Below are 24,538 nucleotides of genomic sequence, written 5' to 3' on the forward strand. Positions count from 1 at the left end.
AGAGCTGACTGTAGCTTAGAACAGAAGAGCCATGTTTGGGTAGCACAAGAAGACACTAGACTAGAATCAGCCTTGGGTTGCAACCCTACAATCATTGATCTGGGAACTCAGTGGACATACCTCTGAGCAGACAGGTATAGGAGTTCACTGACCATGCATTGGTCAGCCTTCAATTTCTCATACACACTCACATACTCACACTGCAGCTACTTAATGAATGACCCTGTTCAGATGACACACTAAGCTACAGTGGTTAAGCATTTTGAGCCAACCATTATGGCTTAGTGTGTCATGTGAACCATGGCTCAGCATGCTGTGTGAACCATTCCTAGGCTACATAACCATGGTTTAAACATGCTCACTAACGGCTTGCTGCAAAACGGTTAGCGGCCTAACCAGGGCTTAGCGGGTTGTCTGAATAGGACCTTTAATATCTTGGTCTGTTGATCATTGTTTCTGCAAGCTGTTATATTTTCCCAATACATCTTCAAACCCACCCACCCCCGCCCCAAATTAGCACCTCTTTCTTTGTTTTCAAACAAGTGCTGTACAGGACCTGGCAGAATTTAGGAACAGGGCACATAGCAAGAGATCTACAGTACTGAGCAATGGGTAAGGGTGGTGATGATGGTGGTGGTAGTGTATTTGAGGCCTAGGCAGCACTGGGCTGGTACAGTTTGAAGTGCAGATGCTCACCGTGACAATCCCCATAGCCACACCCCCAAGGAGAGTCCTCAGTTTCAGGCAGCTGTGCTGATCCATACCAACCAACTGTTCTATCCATTTCCTCTGCACCAGTAGCAGGGGCTTTTGCAAAGCTACTGGGTCTTCATTGCCCATTCAAGACCAAGCCACCCCCAAATACTTTGCATTACAACAGAGAACAATATACTGTTGAGGAAATGCGTTCCCCGCCCCCATTCAGAAAGCTGCTGCAATTTCACAACTCAAAACGCACCTTACTGATTTTTTTCCTTGAATGTAAGTTGGCAAAGTTTGCTATCGAAGGGGACATTCAACCCAGAGCTTAGGTGACCACTGTGCTTTTGGCCACAAACTGCCCCACAAGAGAATGTCCTTGAAGACTGGTCTCCCCTTGAAGAATGGTTATGTCTATTCTCCCTGCCATCATAGAGAAGCAGATAAATCAGCCCATTTCTGATCACCTCCCATGACTGCATTCTTGAAGGAATAAGGAGAATGTCTAGGGAACCTTCATGACAGCAGGAATGTCTCAGCAGTGTATCCACCATGAGGTTGTTAGAAGGCCTTGAATCTGGACAGCTATTGTATAGAGTTCTCCGCCCACCCACCCCCAAGTTGGGAGAAAACAGAGAATGCCCCAAAGGACCTTAAGAAAGAAAGAGAACATTTTGTGTCTAGAGGCTGGACTTCTGTAGAGGGCTGTCCAGAACAATGAAGTCACCAACACCTTCCAGAAGATTATCCCACTTGTCAAAGTCTTCTTTCAGCTCTAGGGGAAGAGGAGAAAGGGATATATTTTTATTTATTTGAAGTATCTTTACCCCGCTCCTTAGCTAAAAAGGAGCGACTTACCTGCCGTCAGTAAAACAAGACAGATCCTGCCTGCAGGCATACAATCTAAAAAGATACGACACACAAGGGAAAAGGTATGGGTAAGGAAGAGGAAAAAATTAAGTAGTCTTTGTAGAATGGCCCTGTTTCCCCATTCTTCTTCCTCTGCATAGCCTGCTGGAATGGCTGGTGGTGGGGTTAGGAGAGGTATTGCACAAGCTATAACTCCTGGCAGCAATGGTCAGTTGGAAGCTTCTCTACTCCATCTTTTATCCGAATTCTTTTTGGGATCAAGATCAGCTTTTCATCCTGAGTGTTTTTTCAGGAATTTCCCATGTCTGCAAGTGCTGTGGTAGAGCGCAATTGTGTACTTACACACAGAAACATCGCGCTTCCAAGATTAAAACCCCACATTTTCTCCGTCATGGGAAAAGCTGCAATGTTGGTCACAAAGGATGGGAGAGGTCCTGGAGGTTAATGACATCATGTAAAGGACCTGCAAACTTCCATGAGTGACCAATCGTGCATAATAAAAGCCTCCTGTAGAGAAACTCTACAAGCATGAAGAAGAGTGACTACAGGACCCATTAATACAGAGAGAAAGTGGCAAGCAGCCTGCAAAGCTGTAGTCCTGAACCGCAGAATTGGGGTACTCCCAGATAAGGCTTTTATGGCGCCATTACCATCTAGGGGGTTGTTGAAAGTGGTTGGGAGTCTCCGTTCCTATGGCATACACCAAGGTTGGGAAACTTGTAACCTTCCAGGTGTTGGACTGCAGTTCCCATCATCCCCCACTGGCTATGCTGGCTAGGGCTGATGGGAGTTGCAGTCCAACAACATCTGGAGGGCCACCCTGGTGTATATATACACACGTTTGCACACATCTTTTGCTCCACTCTCACCGCTAGTTAAAACAGATATCTGAAAACATAGGACGGCCAGAGGTGAAAATGGGATCAGCACTGCTTCCCCTCCGCACAAACAGCAATCCTTCTTCAAGCTCTCCGAAACAACCATCGCCTGCCTCCAACTCTCCATAAACAACCCATGACCAGCTTGACTTACGGAGATGTTTCTGCAGGAAGGCGAGAGCAGCCTGGTTGGTGAGGTCGAGGCCTTCGTAGGGATCAATGGTGCCTCTCGTTTTGAAGACTCTGTTCACGAGATTCCCCGCAAGGAAGGTGAAATCAGTCTGGCTCTGGTGGACAGTACCCCTGGGAAGAAGACACAAGCATTTAAAAACGACAGGAACTCCTGGGCAGGAACAGACCCAAATGGAATAGCTGGTACGGCACCCGGCCTCAACATGGGACATCTTACCCCAGTCTTCCCCAACCTGGTAGCCTCGTCAGCATAGTCAGTGGCCAGGGGTGATGGGAATGGTAGTCCAACACCCCTGGAGTTCACAACCCAACAACAAACCATGGCTTCTCTTCCTGAAATGTTTGTGGTTAAACAATAGTAGTGCAGGGTTTGCATGTAACAACAACCCATGATTAAACAACCCACGATTAAACAACAACCCATACTCAACCTGTACTCTGGGTTGTTGTTATGTGCCTAACTGTTTTTTCTTTCTCCACCTTCTTCTTCAGCTCAGCATCTCACCTCTTTTCACTCTCCCTCGCTTACTTTCCAAAAGTGTCATGAAGAAAGGTTTATAAGCTGGTAGGCAGAGGTAGGGTGTGTAATTCTTTATTCCATGTATAACACCTAGTTCCTTACACACACACACACACTCACACGTATTGTGACAAGCTCTTGATGGCGCAAACTTACAAGATCGTTATAATCTTGGACTCGTTGCTGGTGGTGGCGATCTTTTTCATTTTGGCCACGCTTTCCTCAGTCTGGAATTCTTCTGTGTTGACAAAAAGCACGGGCTTGGTCACTTTTGGGTACAGGGAGTTCTCCAGCGGGAACATCCAGGCGTCGAGGGCGACGGCACATCTGCAGCGAGAAGGAAGATAAACTGCATGATGTCCAACCAAGCAGGTAACCAAGGGCCTTGCTAGACCCTGCTGGATAAGCCGGCAGGGAGGCGGGGCGACGGCGCACTAACTTTAGCACGCGCCGCCCCGCCTCCTAGACGGCCGATGCGCAGGGACTGCGGAAGCCCTGTAGCGTCGGCCATTTTTTTTTGTTAAAGGGGCCACGTGCGCCCCGAAGCCGCCCGACAAGGTAAGTGCCTTTTTTAAAAAATTAAGCCCCCTCCGCTCCTGATTCCCCCCCCCCCCCGCCATCCCCGATGCCTCCCTGGCCACTCTTTCCCCGTCCGCCCTCCCTCTCCCCGATACCTGTGGTGCCCGCTCTCCCTCTCCCCGATGCCCGTGGTGCCCGCCCTCCCTCTCCCCAATGCCCATGGTGCCCGCTCTCCCTCTCCCTGATGCCCATGGTGCCCGCTCTCCCTCTCCCCGATGCCATCCCGGTGCCCGGCCTTCTCCCCCCACTCTCCTGCCGGGTCCGGCCTTCCCCCCCGGGATCCCCCCCCCGGCCCAATTGGCACAGCGCTCATATGAGCGCTGTGCCCACTCCATGGCTTTTCCCGGCTACTCGCGAGTAAGCGAGTAGCCTCAAAAAGCCACGGACCTTGCTAGACATTCCGCAGCCCTGGCCTGAGGCCGGGGCTACGGAAAAGGCGCGCCATAAGCGACTTCCCTTATGGCACGTTAAGGGAGGCTTCAGTGCGCCTTGACCCCGGATTCCCCTGTGCGTTGTCTGGACGCACAGCAGGGAAACCGGGCCTCACAGCGCGCTAAGGCCTCGTCTAGCAAGGCCCCAAGTCTGTGGATTCCTCCCCGCCCCCTGCCCTGGCTGAATCTAACTAAAAAGATGTCCCCAATTGTGGCTCCCCCGCCCCGCCCCAATTATGGAATGATCTCCCTGATGAGACCCGTCTGGCGCCAACCTTGTTATCTTCTTTGTTATCTTTTCTCTTCTCCCAGGCATTTAACAGCACATGTTGAGTTTTTAATTGATCCCAGATCTATCTTTAGGTTTGGCTGAGAGCTCAAGGCTGTTTTTAAACCTATGTTGTCTTTGTATCCTCGGTCTGTTTTATGTTTTCTTGGTTTTAGATTTTGTACATAAATTTTTAATGCTTAATGCTTTAATATTTTGTAAACCGCCCAGAGAGCTCCGGCTATGTGGCAGGATAGAAATGTTAATAATAAAAATAATAATCCCTTTGGAGTCTTCAGGGTAGCTGATTTTTTTAAAAAAAAAACTTTCAAAGCAGCCTCTGGAACATACTTACTTAAACTGAGCTTCTTTAACGAGGGCTAGAATGGCTGTCGCTCCTCCGAAAGAGTGTCCCATGACAGCAACTTTGGTCAGGTCCACATTGTCCTGCAAAGGGATTAGGAAGAAAGCTCTGAAGAAGCCAAGCCCCAAATCCAGTTCTCTGTGGTTCCCCAGTTGGCCACACCCCCTTCCTGTGACCCCACCCCCTTTCCCCCCACCTACTGAAAATTTTGTGTTTCCTGGGCTTTGGTGCATTTTTCTCCCATTCAAAAATCCATTTATTTAGGGTGACCATGTGGAAAGGAGGATGGAGCACCTGGTGAAATTCCCTTTTCATCACAACAGTTAAAGCTGCAGGAGCCCGGCCCTCGTTTGTATCTGGTCACACTAGGCAGGGCTCCTGCAGCCAGTGTGATATAGTGGCTAGATTCGGGTTCTAGTTCCCACTCAGCCATGGAAGCTCACTGGGTGACTTTGGGCCAGTCACAGACTCTCAGCCCAACCTACCTCACAGGATTGTTGTGAGGATAAAAACTGAGAGGAGGTGGATTACATACGCCTCCTTGAGTTCTTTGGAGGAAATAAGGTGGGATATAACTGTAATAAATGAATAAAGAATAAATAACATTGAGAGGACCACAGGCTTCCTCGCCCTTGTTTACTGTGGACTTGGCCTTCAGGACTGCAAAGCAAGACACATGGCCTCCTTCGCTGAATGCTCTTTGGAAAATCCTCCCCTCTCCATCCTTGGCTGTAAGAATTTATGGTGAAAACCCCACAAAAAGGGTAGAGTTGGTGAGGGCAGAGGCCTTTATGGAAGCTTCCTCGGGAATAACCAGGAGAAGAGTACAGGACACCATGGTTTTGCAGGAACGCTCATGTGAATGGAGCCTGCTAAATAAAAGTAGGGAGGAGCAAAGGCAAAGCAGAGGAGGAGAAGGCCCAGAAGGATTGCGGAAACAAAACAAAGAGGGAAATGGGGAAATGAAAGCCAAAAGAAGAAGAAAAAAGAACAATAGGTATGAAGCCATTACAACGGTCAGCCTGCCCCAACTCGGTGGCCTCCCGATGTATGGGACCACAAATGCCATCATCCCCAGCCAGATGACGATGGGCATTGCAGACCGACATATCGAGGGTTTCCGGGCTGGGGAAGCCGGGCTTAGAGAGCCTTTTGTCTCATTTTTTCCTCGCTGGTTCTGTTCCCGGGCACATGGAAGAGATGTATACACACGCACACCACACACACACACCCCATTTCCCCAAAGCGGAACAGATTGTGGCTCCCCCTGGTGACTGAAAGATAAAATCACAGGGAGATCTCTGGGGAGGAGAAAGATGGGAGCGGAGGCTGCAGCTCAGAGAGGAATGGAATAAACAAGACAAAAACAGGGGGTGGAGTGGGGAGCAGAGAGGCTTAAAGAGGGGGCAAAAGTGTGACCAGTAGAAGCTGGCTGAGACAACATCCGCATGTAAGGATGTGGTGCTCCCTTCCCTAGAGAGAAATGGTTCCTCCCTGCCAGCCACTTTCTTTTAAGAGCTGCGAATACTTCTTTATTTCCCCAAGCTATTATTATTATTACTACATTTATAACCTGCCTTTCTTCCAAGGAGTTCAAGGAGGCTTACAAAGTCCTCCTCTGAGAAGCTGCACCATGCTTTCTCACTGCTAGTAGCGCTGAGAACTCTGTCTGAAAGCCCCCTTGTTCTCATGCCAAGAAAACTATCGATGGCTACTAGCCCTGATGGTTGTGTGCTACCTCCAGTATTCGAGGCAGTAAGCCTGGGTGCGCCAGTTGCTGGGGAACATGGGTGGGAGAGTGCTGTTGCACCATGTCCTGCTTGTTCATCACTGGCCGATGGCTGGTTGGCCACTGTGTGAACAGAGTGCTGGACTAGATGGACGCTTGGTCTGATCCAGCAGGGCTCTTCTTATGTTCTTAAGAATGACTGTACCGCCATCCTCCCCACTCCAGGGTGGATAAAAATCAATGATTTTTTTAAAACACACACACACACACACACACACACACACACACAAAATGGATTTTTAAAATTTAAATCGGATTTTTAAAATAAAATGCTTTTTGAGGAAAAATCTATCTAAAGATAGTTTTCTATTTAAGATACATTATAGTCCAAAGGTTATTCATCATGAAATAAGGATTAGTTTTTTAATTATGTAGCATGAGGCTGTATATTCACGCAATGTTTAATTTTTTTGGTAAATGAATTCCATGAATCCATTCACAATGTCATGCTCTTCCAGAGGTTTCTGTAAGATTATTGGGCAATTTTTCTATCTAGAAGATATTATCACGGATGCTTGGTTTTACAGTTCTCAAAACTGTGAATTTGTGTCTGCAGAGATCACAGTCCCATTGTTCCTTTGCAAATCTATGTACACAGAATCAATCCCTTACCTCTTAAGTGCTAAGTTTAACAAAAGTATCAATGAATAGAGTGCACTTTTTGGGGGGAGTGGGGGAAGTCACATGATTAAATCGAGTCTTTCTGAGTAGTGATTTAAATCAAATTGATTTAAATCAAATCCACCCTGACTGCAACACAAGGCTGCAGGCTGTTTTCTTTCCTCCTAGTGCTATGTTTATTTGCTCAGTGCTAATCCACCAGGCTGGCTTAATGCAAAAACCACAGAAACAAGGCAAAAACACAGTCACGCATAGCTGGGGTCTGAAACGCAGTGCTCGTGCGCTCCGGTGTGGCCCGTGAAAACCTCTCCTGGCACCTGCCAGACTCTCTGCTCCTCCTGATTTCTATTTTATTCCTTCAGACTTTTTTTGTCTTTCCAAAAACGGGAAGCTGGCATGCTGAAACATGTAATGCTGCCCTCTGGCACCACCTCTTTGTTTAGGTTCAGAAGAGTGGCTTTTGTGTGTTGGAGCTCAGACAATACCTCCGCTTTGTACTTCGGTTCCTGAGCATGTCGTGTTTATTTTAGTCCCACCAGTTTTCCTTCCGGGAAATGGGTGTTTAGTGACCAACCATGGTAGCCATTTTGTAAATGGGCAAGCCCCTCCCCCCCATGACAACCATTTTGGAGGAGTGCCCACAACGCACCCACAAAATTCCAAACGTGCCTATCAACCCAAAAAAGTTGGGGACCACTGGCCTACAGACTAAAAAATGCAAGTTCCGAAATAACAGAGATAAAACAGCTTAGATTAAATAGCACTGGGGCAGTCTTCTTTGAGAGAGCATGCCACAATTTGCCTGCTGCTACTGAGAAAGGAGAATAACTCCCAGAATCCTCTGTAATGCAAAAGATTTTTTTCTGCAGACAAAGGGCTTCTTTAGTTTAAAGGGAAATTGCGTTCACTTAGCGGTGCTTTGCTTCCTGCTTCTCTTGTACAATTGGAATGAGCTGAATTACACGAGAGGAGGGGGTAACCATACGATGTGTAACTGAAAAATTCCCCTCCTCTTGGTGCTCATAGTATTGAATAGGATTGTGCCCTCCAGTGGGTGTTTTGTAGCGCAACTTCGGCTGTACACAGTAGGAAATCCTGAGATATTTCAGAAGAATTGGGATATCCAAGGTGTTTTTTTAAACAGAATAACTGGGGGAAGGAGCAGGAGACGTGCCGGAGGTTCACGATGTCATCAAAATGACCCACAAACTTCCATGAGTGGCCAGTCACTAGCGTGCTATGAATCACTCATTTAGAGAAGCTCAAAGTGAGAAAGGATTCCCTCAAGTCTGAACACTTCTAGACCTACATTTGGGGGCCTACACTGAAGCCTTTTCTGTGCCATGAAGATAAAGAAGTCAGCCTCAGTCCTCCCTCTGCAAAATGGGAGCAATGATGAACTAGCTCAAATAGCTGTGAAAGCAAACCTTCAGATAGAAACGATTAGCAGCAGTATTTAGGATGAAAACGCAGCACGACCCAAAAAGCGTCGCTCTGTTCTAAGCCGTTGGAGATCACTTGGCATCAAGAGGGGCCAGACGGAGTGAGCACAACACAATTTACCTTCAGCGCAGACAGGTCAAAGTCGGTGCGTAAGAGGTTGGTGGCTGCCTTGCCGCCGTTGATGCTCCGGATGAACTTGAGCCCTCGAATGCACTCGTTGGCTCTTTGATGCAGCTGCAGCGGAAAGGAGGTCAACCATTAACTCTCTGTTCCTCAATTGAATTTCACAGGGTTAAGCCCTGTGTTAGGCGACTTGCACGAAAATGGAACAGGGATAGAAAGGACGGCTACTTGGCGAAGTCAGTAGCATTCACGGCAGGCCCAAGACATTTATTTATTATTTATTTATTTGTTACATTTATATCCCGCCTTTTTTCCTCCAAGGAGCAGAATGCGGCGTACATAATCCACCTCCTCTCCATTTTTTCCTCACAACAAACCTGTGAGGTACGCTGGGCTGAGTCTGGGACTGGCCCAAAGTCACCCAGTGGGTTTCCATGGCCGAGTGGGGACTAGAACCTGGATCTCCCGACTCCCAGTCCAACACCTACACCACACAGCCGCCTGAGGCAGTGGTTAGGGAGTCAGGAGATCCAGTTTCGAGTCCCCACTCAACCATGGAAGCCCACTGGGTGACTTTGGGCCAGACACAGGCTCTCAGCCCAATCTACCTCGCAGGGTTGGTGGAGTGAGGATAAAATAGATAGAGGATTATCTATGCTGCATTGGGTTCCTCAAGGAGGGGAAAAGGTGAAATAGAAATGTAATAAATAAATAAATAAGCAAGATGGCGGCGGCACCATTCCATGGACCTAAATTGGCCTCAGCACTGGCAGTAGGCCACCTTTCCCCAGCAGGGTGGGGGTGCACAGAGGTGGCAAGAGGGAATTCGGGCCATAGCTCTGTGGCAGAGCCCCTGCTATGCATGCAGAAGGTCCCAGGTTCAATTCCCGGCATCTCCAGGTAGGCATAGAAAAATTCCTGCCTGAAACCCTGGACAGCTGCTACCTGTCAGTGTTGTCAATACTGAGCTAGATGGACCAATGGTCTGACTCATTATAGGCAGCTTCCAATGGGACATCAGTAGCCAGTGTGGCGTAGTGACTAAGGTGTTGGACTGGGAGTCGGGAGATCCGGGTTCTAGTCCCCACTCAGCCATGGAAACCCACTGGGTGACTTTGGGCCAGTCACAGACTCTCAGCCCAACCCACCTCACAGGGTTGTTGTTGTAAGGATAAAATGGAGAGGAGGAGGGTTATGTACGCCGCCTTGGGGTTCCTTGGTGGAAAAAAGGTGGGATATAAATGCGATAAATAAATAATAAATATTATCACCCTCTTCCTTCCCCTACAACCTTGGGAGTTGACTACAGAAGGGGAAAGACAGGCGTACTGCTCTCCCCCAATTCCATGGGCAAGCCAGCACCAAGGCGCAATGGGCAGGTTATGCACCCTTGTCACCGAGCACACAGCTTTACTTTTCTCTTGTAGGAATGAGGAATGGCTCCTAGTGCAGCAGCGGATTTTCCCCTGTGAAATTATTCCCTGCCCCTCCAGAGCTGAAAGATGCATCTTTTTTTAAAAAAAGTTTTAAAATAAAGCATCTTTTTAAAAATCCTGCAAAATCCATTTGAGTTGGCTACTATCGGCTTTTCTACATGAGGTTTTTAACACTCAATTTTACTGAGGCGTCTGCTTCCAGTTTCTCTGTGGGATCAAGATCAGCTCATTTATACATGTTTCCCCCCCCCCCCGGGTTTTTATTTCTCTGCCTTTCTATATATTTTGTCACTCAATCCCTCGATGGTGCTGTGGCATAGCAGAATTGCACAATTACATGAGAATCGCATCCCGTTTCTAAATAATACCACACTTTCCTCAATCTAAAAGAAGATGGGGAAATGATTGTAAAGAGCGGGAGGGGCCTGGAGGATGACAGCGCTGTGTACAGCACCTTCAAATGACCGTGAGGGAGCAATCACAAGGACATAATAAAAGCCTCGTGTAGAAAGGCTCTACAGTTAAGCCTGCAGAACCACATCATAAGATAAAACCCACCAGAAAAATGATCAAGAGCGTACCTGTGGGTTTCGGAAGCGAAACTCCTTCTGATCTTTCGGTACCCCTCGATACGCAAGCCATTCTTCCTGCACCTGAGACTCGGGGAAGTCTGGCGCTTCGGGTTCAAGCTTGCAGAAGTAAGTGGCGGAAGCAGAATGGTCTCTGAAAAGAACAAGTTTGTTGCACATCAGCTTCTGGCAGGGACGGGCAGGAAGGCAGAGAAGAGGGACCCGGTTCAACTCCTGAACTTTTTCCAAGCCCCACATGGAACCGAAAGGCTATCAGAGTATCTGTCAATCCCACTGGAAAAACTGTGCCACCTGTTCACCCTTGCCGCTTCACACATTTTGAACTCTATCCCGGAATTCCTACATGATACCATTTCTCCAGGGGAAGAGGAGAGGCAGGGGATTCACCCAGACGCTTCATGTGTTGAAAGCAGTCAGGAGGCTGTCATGGTTTCATCCATGCCATGTTTAGCGATGGGGGAGAAATGCATTTGTTTGCATTTTAATTTGAACTTAGCTAACTTTGCACTTTCAAACCAAGATGCAAACCAAAACTGTTATCCTTTGCAATTCACGCATCTTCAAATTTCGCAGTGCGGGTTTCCAATAAAAAAATGCATGCAGAAATCTGTATATTCATGAAAATAATGTTCAAAACACATTACACAGGGAAACTGCTCAGGCAAAATTGCATTCACAAAGGCATGTGGAGCACATGCCTTTGTGAATGCACGCACAAAATGTGTACAAATTTTCATGTAGAGTTTTGAAACAAAATTCAAAGTTCAGGATGAATATAAGATTGAGAAAAATAGAAACAGAGAGAAATTGAAATGGATGGATTTAACCATCTCTAACAATGTGCAGTTAGCCCCTGACGGCAAAGGTGACCCAGAAAAGCAGGCTTAGTCATGTCAGGGCTACATGTTTTTCTTGGATTTTGCATCAGAATATAGCAGGGACAGTAGATGCATTCCAGAACTGGCTCCACGTGGAGCCGATAGCCAGACCACTACTTTATGGGTCACGCCCCCCAAAACAGAGGTAGCCATGTTGGCCATAAGAAACATGCCAAAATCCATATTATTGCAATGCCTGTATTAGACCAACAAAAAAAGCCACAAAAACTGTGCAAGCTTTGGAGATCTCCAGATCTCTTCACCAAGCAAGATGTTGCAGAAAGCAAGGAGAGGTGGGATGAATAGGGAATGGAAAAAAATGACTTGATGGTGACTGTATTTATTTATTTACAATATTTATATACCGCTCCGTATCTAAAATAGATTCTGGCATGGTGAGGAATAAAACAGTAAAAAGATTTTTAAAAAGATTAAAAACAGCAAATTAAAATTGATCAATTTAAAAGGAAAAAAAACAACCAGTGGCTGGTCAGTTGAGGAAGATTTCCTGAAACAGAGTTGTTTTCAGGAGGCTCCGGAAGCAGCTTGGCGTTGGCGCCTGCCTGACCTCCAGGGGCAGGGAGTTCCAAAGAGAAGGGGCCACTACACTAAAGGCTCTTCTCCTGGTGGACTCTGATCAGGCCGTAGGGCCATGTGGAAACACCAGGAACACGCCTCCTAATGATCTCAGCGGGAGGGGGTTTCTGCAGACTTTTTGAATAGGCTCCAGCAGGTCATGTGATGGCTAAATGTTAGACCCAAGCAATCACCCCTGGGACTGCTGGGAACAAGAATACTAGACGCGTTGGATGCTCCATTTTTAAAAAACGTATTTTCCAGCTGTTGCTCAGCTATGAGCCTGTGTGCTTTGTCCAGGGTGGAAACAATTCTGAGCAACACTAGGATTTTTGTAATACCTTGCCTAATGAAGAAATCTTGGAGTTTTCGAAAGCTTGCACATTTTTGGTGACATGTTAGCAGCCCTAATAGAGGTGTTGCACTACTATACTTTATGGCTAGGGTTGCCATACATCCTGGAAAACCAGGAATGTCACGGTTTCCAAGCATTTCCACACTGCCCCATTCAGTCAGTCAAGAATCCTGGATTCCTGTTCCAGCTGGCCGGAGAAATTCCAACCTCTGAAATGGTGCCTTGAGCCTGCTCAGTGGAGTGTCAGTCTCCATACTGAAGTCTCCTCTAGCTTTTGAGAACTAGTGGAGAAATGTAATTTAGTTTCATTTTTTCCTGTTTGTTTGCTTAAACTGTTCTTTGCCTATTATTTATTTGCAGGTGCTTAAGTACTTTAGGCGGCAATCCTATGCATACTTAAGTCCTATTTAACGTAATAGGATTTGCTTCTGAGTAGACACACATAGGATTGCAGTGTTAGATAACTAAAGCTTAGATAGCTTTCTTTCTTTCTCTAGACCTTTAAATATTGCTCAGCTTTTAAAAAAAATCCTAGCCCCTGCCCTAAAAAATGTCCTGGTATTGTGGATTCAGAATATGGCAACCCTATTTATGGTGGAGGTCCCCAAGCTTAAACGTGGGCACGTTTAAGATTTTGAGAGCATGTCGTGGGCACTATCACAAAATGGCTGCCACGAGGGCCCAACTTCCCATTCACAAAATGGCTGCCATGAGGGCCCGACTTCCCATTCACAAAATGGCTGCCACGAGGGCCCTACTTCCCATTCACAAAATGGCTGCCACGAGGGCCCTACTTCCCATTCACAAAATGGCTGCCACGAGGGCCCTACTTCCCATTCACAAAATGGCTGCCACGAGGGCCCTACTTCCCATTCACAAAATGGCTGCCACAGTAGGTTTGGCCAGTCACAAAACACCTTATGGGAAGCAGCCTTGTTACTTGCTTCCTCTTTGCATTGCCGGGATTGTGGTAATAACTGCTCGGAAATGGTGGCTGCATGGGTCGGAAGGCTCAGTGAATTTTCCATAAAAAGCCACATGGGCGGGGTGGGGGAACGTGGTAACCGCATCGCAGAGTCCTTTTTATAAACAGGCGAATGGGCCCAGAGTCTCAGCATTTTAAAGGGATTCACTTTCTCACCTGTGCTCGAGTGCCATCACCAAAAACCCACGTGAAGCCATTTCAATACAGATGGCAGAATACACCGTTCTGAAAGTCAAAGGGCAAAAGAGACGGTCAGAAGACAAGGGACATTTCCGCATTTCCTCAGGATGTTGGGTGCATCTCCTTCCTGGGATGGAGGGAGGTTTCTAAGAATTTGCCACTCCAATTATTGTCAGTCATTTCTAGAGCCTTTATAAAGCCATAGAATAGTAGAATAGCCATAAAGTCCAACATCCTGCTCAATGCAGGAATCCACCTTAAAGCATCCCTGACAGATGGTTGTCTAGCTGCCTCGAGTGTGGGAGAGCCCACAACCTCCCTAGGTCATTGATTCCATTGACATGCTGCTCTAACAGGAAATTTTCCCTGATGTCCAGGCGGAATCTGGCTTCCTGTAACTTGAGCCCATTATTCTGTGTCCTGCACTCTGGGAGGATCAAGAAGAGATCCTGGCCCCCCTCTGTGTTTGAGGACTTCACCATTTGACCTCCCAACAGGCCTGCTAAGAGACGCACACCCCTGAGTTCAAATTCCTCCATCAAGTGCTACAAGCTATTTGGTGGGCTGCACGGGACACCACTAACACCATCATCGTTATTATTTTTATTATTGCATGTATATCCTGCCTTTCCTCCAAGGAGTCCAAGGCAACTTACATGGTCTTCCTTCTCTCCATTTTATCCTCACAACGACAACCCTGTGAGGTAGGTTAGGCTGAGAGAGACAGTGACTGGCTCAATGTCACCCAATGAGCTTTATGGCTGAGTGGGGACTAGAACCTGAATCTCCCAAATCCCAGTCCAACACTCTAACCATTACATCATGCTGGCTAGTTATTTCCAGAGCTGTAGCCATGTTACTTTACTGCAGCAAAGACAACAAAGAATCTTGTAGCACTTCAAGATGAATAAATTTGTTATAGCACCAGTTTCCATCTGTGGCGTAGTTGTGTATTTTAAAGTGCAGAAGCTCATTATGATAGACACACACACACACACACACACAGAGAGAGAGAGAGAGAGAGAGCGAGCAGCAATACAAAGCATAATATCCAATTCATTAGGATCAGCATGATTGCAATCCTGTGTATATGTACCAGGGTGTAAGCACCCTTAAACTCAGCGGTACTTGCTTCTGACTGCAGAGGTTCAACATGTAAAATGCACTGAGTTTTAACAAAAGATCTTCAGCCAGTTGAAGAAATGCAAAGAAATGTCACCACTTAAACTGCTACTGTAAAGTAGGAACCACATCAAAGGAAAAGGAAAGAAGTATACAGCCTCTGCTTGATTCTTTCCATAGATCTCGGAGTCCCCATATACTAATCTTTCATAAACAACAGTCAAGCTTGAAAGCCTTGTTATCACCTCCTTCACTTGCCAGAACAAGGGGACGTGGCCCTTGGGGGAACCCTGGAGGGCTGGATTGGGACCCCAGGTGGGCCAGATTTGGCCTACGGACATGAGGTTCTGCACCGTTGGTTTAAAGCAATATGCTTTCAGAGTCAGGGTAGAGAGTAATCAGAGAGCCAGTGTGGTTTGAGCAACAGTCTGGTGTAGTGGCTAGAGTGTTGGACTTGAAATCGGGAGATCCGGGTTCTAGCCCCCACATGGCCATGGAAGCTCGCTAGGTGACTTCGGGCCAGTTCCAGGTTGTTGTGAGGATAAAATGGAGAGGAGGAGGATTAAGAGGGGGAAAGGGCAGGGTATAAATGTAATAAATAAATAAACTAAATGAATAAATAAATGGACCAATGGTATGACGTAATATAAAGCAACAGTAGGAGCATGAGAAAGACAGAGACGGCCCAGAGCCTCACTCTAAAGAAAATTAGAATTTTCTTGTGTCTCCCTGCTAGCCTTTAACTCAGCTTTCCCCAACCGTCCAGATGCTTTGGACTACAACTCCCAGCATTCCTGAGTATTGGCCATGCTAGGCTGGGGCTGATGGGACTTGGAGGTCCAGAACATCTTGCAGAAGGCGGGTTTAACTCAAAAGAAAACCTGTTTAAATGTGTGGCTGTAAACATGACCTCCATTGCAGGGGGATTAAACACAAGATCACAGAAGATACTAATAGCGCTTAAAAAACCAACCAACCAGCCCAGCCACCCCGAACAGCCGACGTCTAATCTATAGCAACTAATTCATCCACAATGTCTAATCCAAGATGCGTTTCGGCTTGTCTGGACTAAGCCATTTTGGTGGATATCTATCCCTTGGCGCTTGTTAATGAGCTCACAAAGATTTGGGGCGCTGGACGACAGCCAGGATTGCGATCAGGCCTTGGGAGTTCTCACCTTTAAGGCCTCCTTTAAATCTGGCTTGAAGTGGACCCAAAGGAACCGGTGCTATAGAACAGATCTCGGTCCACGCAATCATATCTGCAAGGCAAGCACCCAGCCAAGCGATGGTGCCCGTTTTAACAACTCTCGGACACCTTTCCCCACCCCACTTGTACAGTAGAAAATGTCATTACGCCCAGATCTGAAAAGCAAGCTTTCTTTAAAGGCAAGGAAATTTAAGGAACAGGTCAGGACCCTTACCGAAAAGCTCCTAATCCATGGGAGAATATGATCAACGGGTATTTGTGGCCGCTCGGTCTAAACGGAGCATCCCAGCTCACGGGGACTCTGCACGACCCTGTGGAAATGGAATAAGCGCATGTTAGAGGAAGAGTTAATGCTTCACATCCCTTCCCCAGTTATGAGATTGCAACAACATTCAAGAAACCATCTGCTCTCTAATCTATTCTTAGGGGTTTCTTAACGTTAAGAATCATTTCCGATTCAAAGGCATCGGGCTTTTGCACGTGCTGTGATGTACAAGTCCACATTTGTGCCGCTTGAGCAAGTTTCTAGACCATAAGGTTTCAATTGGAAGTTGGGGCACGGAAGCAGTGCCACTACAGGCGGCAGCCTTGCAGAAAGCGGCCATCTTACCAAAGGTTACGCTGAGCAGCGGGGCACACCATTTCCGATTCATGTTCATGTAGTCCGCCAGCCCACAGTAGTACTCGTAGCGGGGGATCCAGATGGGCTGCTCTGCTCTATCGCAAGGGAGGCAGGGGTAAAATAAGCGGAAGAAGAGGCCCTGAGGAAGAGAAAGGTAGATGGGGCATAAGCACCCGCACATGCCTGAAAAGACCCTGCCCGTTTTTCTAGGGTGACCATACAGAAAGGAGGACTGGGCTCCTGTATCTTTTAACAGTTGCATAGAAAAGGGAATCTCAGCAGGTATCACTTGCAGGCATGCAGCACCTGGTGAAATCCTCTCTTCATCACAACAGTTAAAGCTGTAGGAGCTGTGCTCGAATGACCAGATACAAAAGAGGGCAGGGCTCCTTCAGCTTTAACTGTATTTATTTATTTATTTATTTATTACATTTCTATACCGCCCAGTAGCCGGAGCTCTCTGGGCGGTTCACAAAAATTAAAACCATTCAAAGTGTGGTTTTAAACATACTTTGTTCAAAACAACAGTATAAAATCATAATATAAAATACAATATCAAAGCTCAACCAGATAAAAACAGCAGCAATGCAAAATTACAAATTTAAAACACCATGTTAAAATGTATTTATAGATTGTTAAAATGTTGGGAGAATAAAAAGTTCTTCACCTGGAGTCTAAAAGCATATAATGTAGGTGCCAAGCGAACCTCCTTAGGGAGCTCATTCCACAGCCGGGGTGCCACAGCAGAGAAAGCCCTCCTCCTGGTAACCACCTGCCTCACTTCCTTTGGCAGGGGCTCATGGAGAAGGACCCCTGAGGATGACCTTAGCGTCCGGGCAGGTACATATGGGAGGAGGCGTTCCTTCAGATAACCTGGCCCCAAGCCGTTTAGGGCTTTAAATGTTAATACCAGCACTTTGAATCCGGCCCGGGCCTGGACTGGCAGCCAATGAAGCTGGAAAAGGACTGGCATAATGTGGTCTCGTCGGCCAGTCCCTGTTAGTAGGCGGGCTGCCCTGTTTTGTACCAGCTGAAGTTTCCGGACCGTTTTCAAAGGCAGCCCCACGTATAACGCATTGCAGTAATCCAAACGAGAGGTTATCAGAGCATGGATAACTGTAGCTAGGCTATCTCTGTCCAGATAAGGGCACAGCTGATATATCAGCCTAAGCTGGTAAAAGGTGCTCTTTGCCACTGAGTTCACCTGTGCCTCAAGTGACAGTTCTGGATCTAAGAGCACCCCCAAACTACGGACCCGATCCTTTAGGGGGAGTGCAACCCCATCCAGGACAGGGCAAACATCACCTCGCTGGACAGATGAACTACCCGCTAACAGTACCTCCGTCTTGTCTGGATTGAGTTTCAGTTTATTAGCCCTCATCCAGTCCGTTACCGTGCCCAGGCACTGGTTCAGAACAGCCACTGCCTCACCTGGGTTTGATGAAAAGGAAAGGTAGAGCTGGGTATCATCCGCATATTGATGACACCTCAGTCCACATCTCCGGATAACCTCCCCCAGCGGCTTCATGTATATGTTAAACAGCATAGGGGATAAGATAGAGCCCTGTGGAACCCCATGGCTTAGGAGCCATGGCACAGAGCAATAATCCCCCAGCACCACCTTCTGGAATCGGCCATCCAAGTAGGAGCAGAACCACTGCAACGCAGTACCTCCAGCTCCCAGCTCAGACAACCTATCCAGAAGGATACCATGGTCGATGGTATCGAAGGCTGCTGAGAGGTCGAGGAGAACCAACAGGGTCGCACTCCCCCTGTCTCTCTCCCGACAGAGGTCATCCCACAGGGCGACCAAGGCAGTTTCCGTTCCAAAACCAGGCCTGAAACCTGATTGAAATGGATCTAGATAATCCGTTTCATTCAAGAGTGCCTGGAGTTGTCCTGTAACCACCCGCTCAAGCACCTTGCCCAGGAAAGGGATATTAGCCACCGGCCTGTAGTTGTTAACATCCTCCGGGTCCAGATTAGGCTTCTTCAGGAGTGGTCTAATTGCCGCCTCTTTTAAAGAGGCCGGCACCACTCCCTCTCTCAAGGAGGCATTTACAACCTCCTGGACCCAGCCGGCGATCCCCTCCTTATTTGATGTAATGAGCCAAGAGGGGCAAGGGGCAAGCACACAGGTGGTCGACCGGACTTGGCCAAGCACCTTGTCCACATCCTCGGGCTTCAATAACTGAAACTCATCCAATAAAACTGAGCCGGACAGCGCTCCGAACACCTCTACTAGTGGAGCTGCATTAAGTGTGGTGTCCAATTCATGACGAATCTGAGCGACTTTATCTTCAAAGTGCCGTGCAAACTCGTCACAGCGTGCTACCGAGGGTTCCACCATCTCTCGCCCTGGCCCAGAGTGTAACAGGCCGCGAACCACCCAGAAAAGCTCCGCCGGACGACACTGAGAAGATGCAATGCTGGTGGAAAAGAACTGTGGTAATGAAGAGGGAATTTCACCAGGTGCTGCATGCCTACAAATGACATCTGCTGAAATTTCCTTTTCTGTACAACTGTTATAGCTACAGGAGCCCTGTCCTCCTTTCTGTATGGCCACCCTAGTTTCCCTCTACTGCCCCCTGTGCTTGGAACCACCTATCCAAATCCCTCCTTAAAAACCACCTTTTCTGTGATGTTTGCTTACCGTCACTTCTCCGCTCGGGCATTTGTCCCTCATCATTACTTCCTCTTTTGAAAGAGGAAGGCCTAATCTACACCAGGCAAGATATTGCACTACGAAAGCGGTATATAAAAGGCAGGAGCCACACTAGTGCTTTATAGCGGTATTGAAGTGCACTGACAACTGTTGGGGGCCATCGACACATACCATAGACCGCTTTTGTAGTGCAATATCCTGCTTGGTGAAGATTAGGCCGAAGGAAACAACTTGCGCGTGGCCCATTCAGTTTTGATCCCGCTGCTTCTCCTTCACGCAGCAGGAGATAGCGGCAACTTCCATCTTTAAAAATAAGTAGGACTTACTGGGGTGTTCTTTTGTCGCGCAAAGAAGGCTAGAAGGGGCGGGAGGCAGACGACGTTGTGAGAGGGACCCGCAAAAATCCGTAAATGCCCAGTAACAAGCGTGCAATAAAACGGTCCTCTGATTGGGCTCATAGCCATTAGGACTAGTAGCCATGGATAGCTTTCTCCTCCAGGAATTCATCCAACCCCCTTTTAAAGCCATCCAAATTGGTAGCCATCACTACGTCTTGTGGCAACGAATTCCGTAGTTTAACTATGTACTGTGTGAAGAAGGACACAGTCAGCTTAAGGTGGCCACGTGCCCTCTTTTATAGAGGACTGTCCTCTAAAGAAAAGGGCTGTCCTCTCCAAGTGCTGTTTAAAGATAAAGAACTGTCTGCAGTGAGGACCTGGACGACAGACTGAAGAGGCGAGCACACAGATGGTCACAGTCTTTGCCACCAGATGGCCTGGATTTCAGTTTAAATTGTAACCATTATTTCTAAATGTGCATCTATACACAGACATTTGTTTATACCAGGCTTATGTCCTTTGTCTTGGAGATACAGTTCCTCTTTTTGGGTGATTCATAAGCAGCCAGCCTACATGAGCTACTGACTGGCTTCTTTTCCCCAGGAAAGTTAGCTAAACTGACAGCAAACTTGCTTACTAGGGAGTAAGCCCCATTGAACTCAGCAGCACTTTACTTCTGAGTCAGCATACACAAGATGGGTTGCAAGCCTATGCAGTGGAGGCTGGTGGCTCTGATATCAATGGGGCAGTGAGTCTGCTCCGGGTTTCCATCAGAACCGGTCAGAATGCTAAAGGAGCTATCAAGGTGTGTGATAGCTCCTTTAGCGTTCCAACCGGTTCTGATGGAAACCTGGAGCGGACTCACTGCCCCACTGATATCAGAGCCACCAGCCTCCACAGATCCTATGCATATTTATCTTGGAGCAAGTCTTTCTAAAGATACAGGAGACTGTCTGCAAAGTAAACACATAAAAGAACAGGCTACGATGCTGCTTTTAGAAGTTGTTTTCCTGCATTTCAGACTTCATAGGGCCACGTGAGTGTGTGTGTGTGTGCGCCTATGCACCTGGGGGACAAGAATTGGAATAGGGGAAAAGGTTAAACACCCTTCTTTATGGGGTTTTTGTAAAGCACAACAGTGTACTCTTATTTATTGTTCTTACGTTTTAACTGTAAAGCTAAAAAAATGTTTTTACTAGATTTGTTTTACTCTGGTTGTACTTTTGGTTTGTTTTATACTTAAGTTGTACTTTATGGTTTTAATTCTTGTGAATTGCCCAGAGCACATCAGCTATTGGGCAGTATAGAAATGCATTAAATCAATCAATCAATCAATCAATCATTCTAATTATATTGACTCTCACCAGTCTGCCCAACCCAGTTTTTCTGTTGCTATATTTCTAAGGGGTTGGGAGAAATCTCCTGTTTTGGTTCGGTTAAATGTCCTCCCACTTAGCTCTCTGCTCTGAAAGACAAAGCCCGTCATCAGACAAGTGTTTTATTGCACACTCATTACTGGGCACTCACAGATTTTCACGGCTCTCTCTCATGATGTCATCTGTCTCCTGCTGCCTCCCGCCCCTTATTATTATTATTATTATTATTATTTATTTATTTATTTATTTATATAGCACCATCAGTGTACATGGTGCTGTACAGAGTAAAACAGTAAATAGCAAGACCCTGCCGCATAGGCTTACAATCTAGTGATGGCTACCAAAATGGATGGCTTTAAAAGGGGGGGGGGGGGTGTTGGATGAATTCCTGGAGGAGAAAGCTATCCATGGCTACTAGTCCTGATGGCTATGAGCCCAATCAGAGGACCGTTTTATTGCACGCTTGTTACTGGGCATTCATGGATTTTTGTGGGTCCCTCTCACAACGTCGCCTGCCTCCCGCCCCTTCTAGCCTTCTTCGCGCGACAAAAGAACACCCCTGTAAGTCCGGCTTATTTTTCAAGATGGAAGTTGCCGCTATCTCCTGCCGCGTGCAGGAGAAGCAGCGAGATCAAAACGTCCCACTAAATGGGCCACGTGCACGTTTTTACTTCCTCTTTCGAAAGAGGAAGTAAAGAGGGACAAACGCGCGGGCGGAGAAGCAGCGGTAAGGAAACGCGGTTTTCCCCGTGTGATGACACTCCAAGCGTTCCTTCTTACTTACAAGAGGCCGTTGGGTTACATGACCAGCTCTGCCACACCTTCAAAAAGATATTGTAGAATAGGGGAAAAGCAAAGCACACAGCACCCATATCTCAGTAGCTCTCCCCACCAGCCCTGTAAAGGATTATCATCACATCATAAGAGAGGAAGGAGGGGTGGGCTGTGTGTGCTGAAAATGGCAGAGATGAGATCTGACCCAGTAACTTCCTGCTCCCTATCTCACCCTCTTTAGCCACTATCTCTTGAGTGGGCAAATGGTAGCTCCGGGTCAACTGATAGATCTTTGGGTGATTTGCAGCAGATCGGAAACAGTTTCTCACGGCCAACTCTTTTATGGGTACCCACAACAACATGACTTTCCCCACCTTAATTAAGATGCTGGAAGGGAGAGAGCTTGAGGTAACCAGGAGCAGACTTCTGTTCAAAGGACTGTAAGCTCCCTACCATTCTGGTATTGAAATCAAAATCCTAGGTTCAGAAGCACCCTTTTCTTTAGTTAGAAACATAGGAAGCTGCCTTATGCTGACCTGGTTCACATGATCACCGTAGTTTATTTAAGCCACAGTGGGTTGTAGTGACTGTGGCACTAGGTTGCTAATTTGCATGCATGCCGCAGCTTCTTGTATCGTCGGAGCTCAGCAGGCCGTGGAATCTGGGTGACTTGTTAACCACCCCAACAAACCACCCTTGCTGGGTTTGGATGTCATGGCAACCCGTGCCTGGCAAGGGTAATTAGGGAAATAAGCCATCACGTGACAGAGTGGTTCACAAGCCACCATGGCTTATTAAGCACCTCGCTGGTGCAAAGGGTGGTTAATAAACCACAGTGGTGGCTTATTAACCACCCTTGTTCCAGCTAGGCCAATACTGTCGATACTGACTGGGTTCAGACAACATAATAACTTACACTCCAGGGTTGAGTGTGGGTTTTCATTGAACCGTGGGTTGTTGTTGAAAAGTGAGTTATTGGGCCTTCTCACACAATCACAGGGGTGAGTGGGAAGCAGAACCACGGAGCAGTGAGGGGTAAGGGAACCACAAGTGCCAGGCAGCATGGTTCCCTTACCCATCCTTTCATGGCAACCATGGTTCCCAACAGCCAGAGTAGTGGGAATGGTGTTGCACCTGCATGCCTAGGTGATCCCAACCAAAGAGATTGGCCTCATGGGCTAGAGTGTCACCAATGTTTCTGGGCAGTATAGACGGCCATCTCTATGGTTGTGGGAATTTATCCACAGGGAGCCCAACAGATGACACGGTAAGACAATCCAGGGGCCCATACCCACTCTCTAGAGGTTGGGGTAATGAGAGTGGGCACTGTACCTACCACGGGCGCAAAAACCACCCCCATGTGACACGCTAACCTCTTGTGGGTCACTCCCAAACACAACCCACAGTGGGTTAGCGTGACATCTGAACCCAGCCTTTGTGAGTGAAGATATACTTGTGAGCATGGCTCTACTCATGAGAAAATGATTCCTCAGGTGGCCCTGAGCACCTGCAGCTGTGCTCCGAGTGGGACTGTGGAAGCTCAGACTTCAGAGCCTCCAGTTGTAGACTCAGATTGCTGGAACAACATCTGTCACCTGCTCCTAGACACTAGTCTTGTTCTGACACTGTTAACCTTGCTCTTCTTCTCTGGACGTCCCTACGTTCGAACCTTGGACTGGCTCCTGCCCTTGCCTTTGAAGTCGCCCCTGGCTAATCCCGAGCTCTGTCCATGTGCCACCGTAAGCAGGACAGGTCTCATGCATGCGCAACACGCAGATTGCGCTTTCCTTGCCCACCTCTACGTTGATGTTTTCCCAGCACCCTTAATCGCCCCCAACTCAACAATCTGCATTAGGGGCAGTAGGACTTCCTCTTGCGCCTTTCCTCGGAATGTACCTTTTGCGTCTGGCCCACCATCACGTCCGTGCAGCTGACAGGGAACGATCCTTTGCCATGGGGCAGCCCCAAGGACTGGGTGACCCCCATGCCTTCTCCTGCAGTTTCAGAGGGAGCCCCGGCTGGTGACAAAAGGCAGGTTTCAAGCAGTCTTTTTAAAACAATGCGGTTTCACTTCCTCCCCCTGTTCCTGCTGTTGCTCAACCGGAGAAGAGGCTGGGATCTGACGTCCCACCTGCCATTGGCTGGCTGTGAGCTTCAGTTCGGAGCTGTGGGAGGAGTTTGGAGGGAGAGAAAGAGGAAACCGAGGTTTTAAAGGAGAAAAACAACAGTGGTGTGCGTAACTAGGCAGAAGGTCCTATGAATCAACTTCTACACTAGTCTTATAACGTTGCTAGTGTCCCTTTCTAACGTGGTTCTCTGTATCTTTTTGTGAACCGCCCAGAGAGCTCCGGCTATTGGGCGGTATAGAAATGTAATAAATAAATAAATAAATAAATAACCGGTTCTCTGTAGCTGTAAGGTTACTGCAGGGCACACGGTTCAATCCTTTCGTTGCTGGGTTTGCTCCGCCCTCATTCCTAGCTAGCAAAGCAGGGCAAGTCGTAAGCACACACAAACTGCCTCCCTCCCAAACTATCTTAACTCAAGCCCCAGGGAATTGCCTGAATGCATAGGAGCCAGTCGCTTTGCTGAAGCTCAGCAGGGATGGTTCTGGTCAGGATTTGGATGGGAGACCAAATTGAAAACTCTTAGCAG

General features: G+C 47.5%; 1 protein-coding gene across 1 annotated transcript; it reads right to left on the reverse strand.

Moving 5' to 3' along the window:
* Positions 1-509: 509 nt before the first annotated feature.
* Positions 510-23,992, reverse strand: PAFAH2 (platelet activating factor acetylhydrolase 2). Its single transcript, XM_063140097.1, has 10 exons — positions 23,780-23,992; positions 16,719-16,869; positions 16,323-16,419; positions 13,754-13,822; positions 10,795-10,936; positions 8,775-8,888; positions 4,793-4,884; positions 3,316-3,486; positions 2,602-2,750; positions 510-1,474 (listed from the first exon to the last, which is right to left on the reverse strand). The coding sequence occupies exons 1-10, from the start codon at positions 23,867-23,869 to the stop codon at positions 1,380-1,382; spliced, it is 1,170 nt and encodes a 389-aa protein (XP_062996167.1). The 5' UTR covers positions 23,870-23,992; the 3' UTR covers positions 510-1,379.
* Between the last annotated feature and the right edge of the window lie 546 nt (positions 23,993-24,538).

This window comes from Elgaria multicarinata, chromosome 13 (assembly GCF_023053635.1).
Source record: "Elgaria multicarinata webbii isolate HBS135686 ecotype San Diego chromosome 13, rElgMul1.1.pri, whole genome shotgun sequence".
Classification (NCBI taxonomy): Eukaryota; Metazoa; Chordata; class Lepidosauria; order Squamata; family Anguidae; genus Elgaria; species Elgaria multicarinata.

Excerpts from the sequence above, each read along its gene's own strand:
- PAFAH2 (XM_063140097.1), bottom strand. The coding sequence starts at position 23,869 with ATGGGGGTCACCCAGTCCTTGGGGCTGCCCCATGGCAAAGGATCGTTC. Across the intron at positions 10,937-13,753 it reads GTGATGGCACTCGAGCACAG|AGACCATTCTGCTTCCGCCA; the intron begins GTGAGAAAGTGA and ends TGTTCTTTTCAG. Across the intron at positions 1,475-2,601 it reads CTTCCTGCAGAAACATCTCC|AGCTGAAAGAAGACTTTGAC; the intron begins GTAAGTCAAGCT and ends CTCTTCCCCTAG.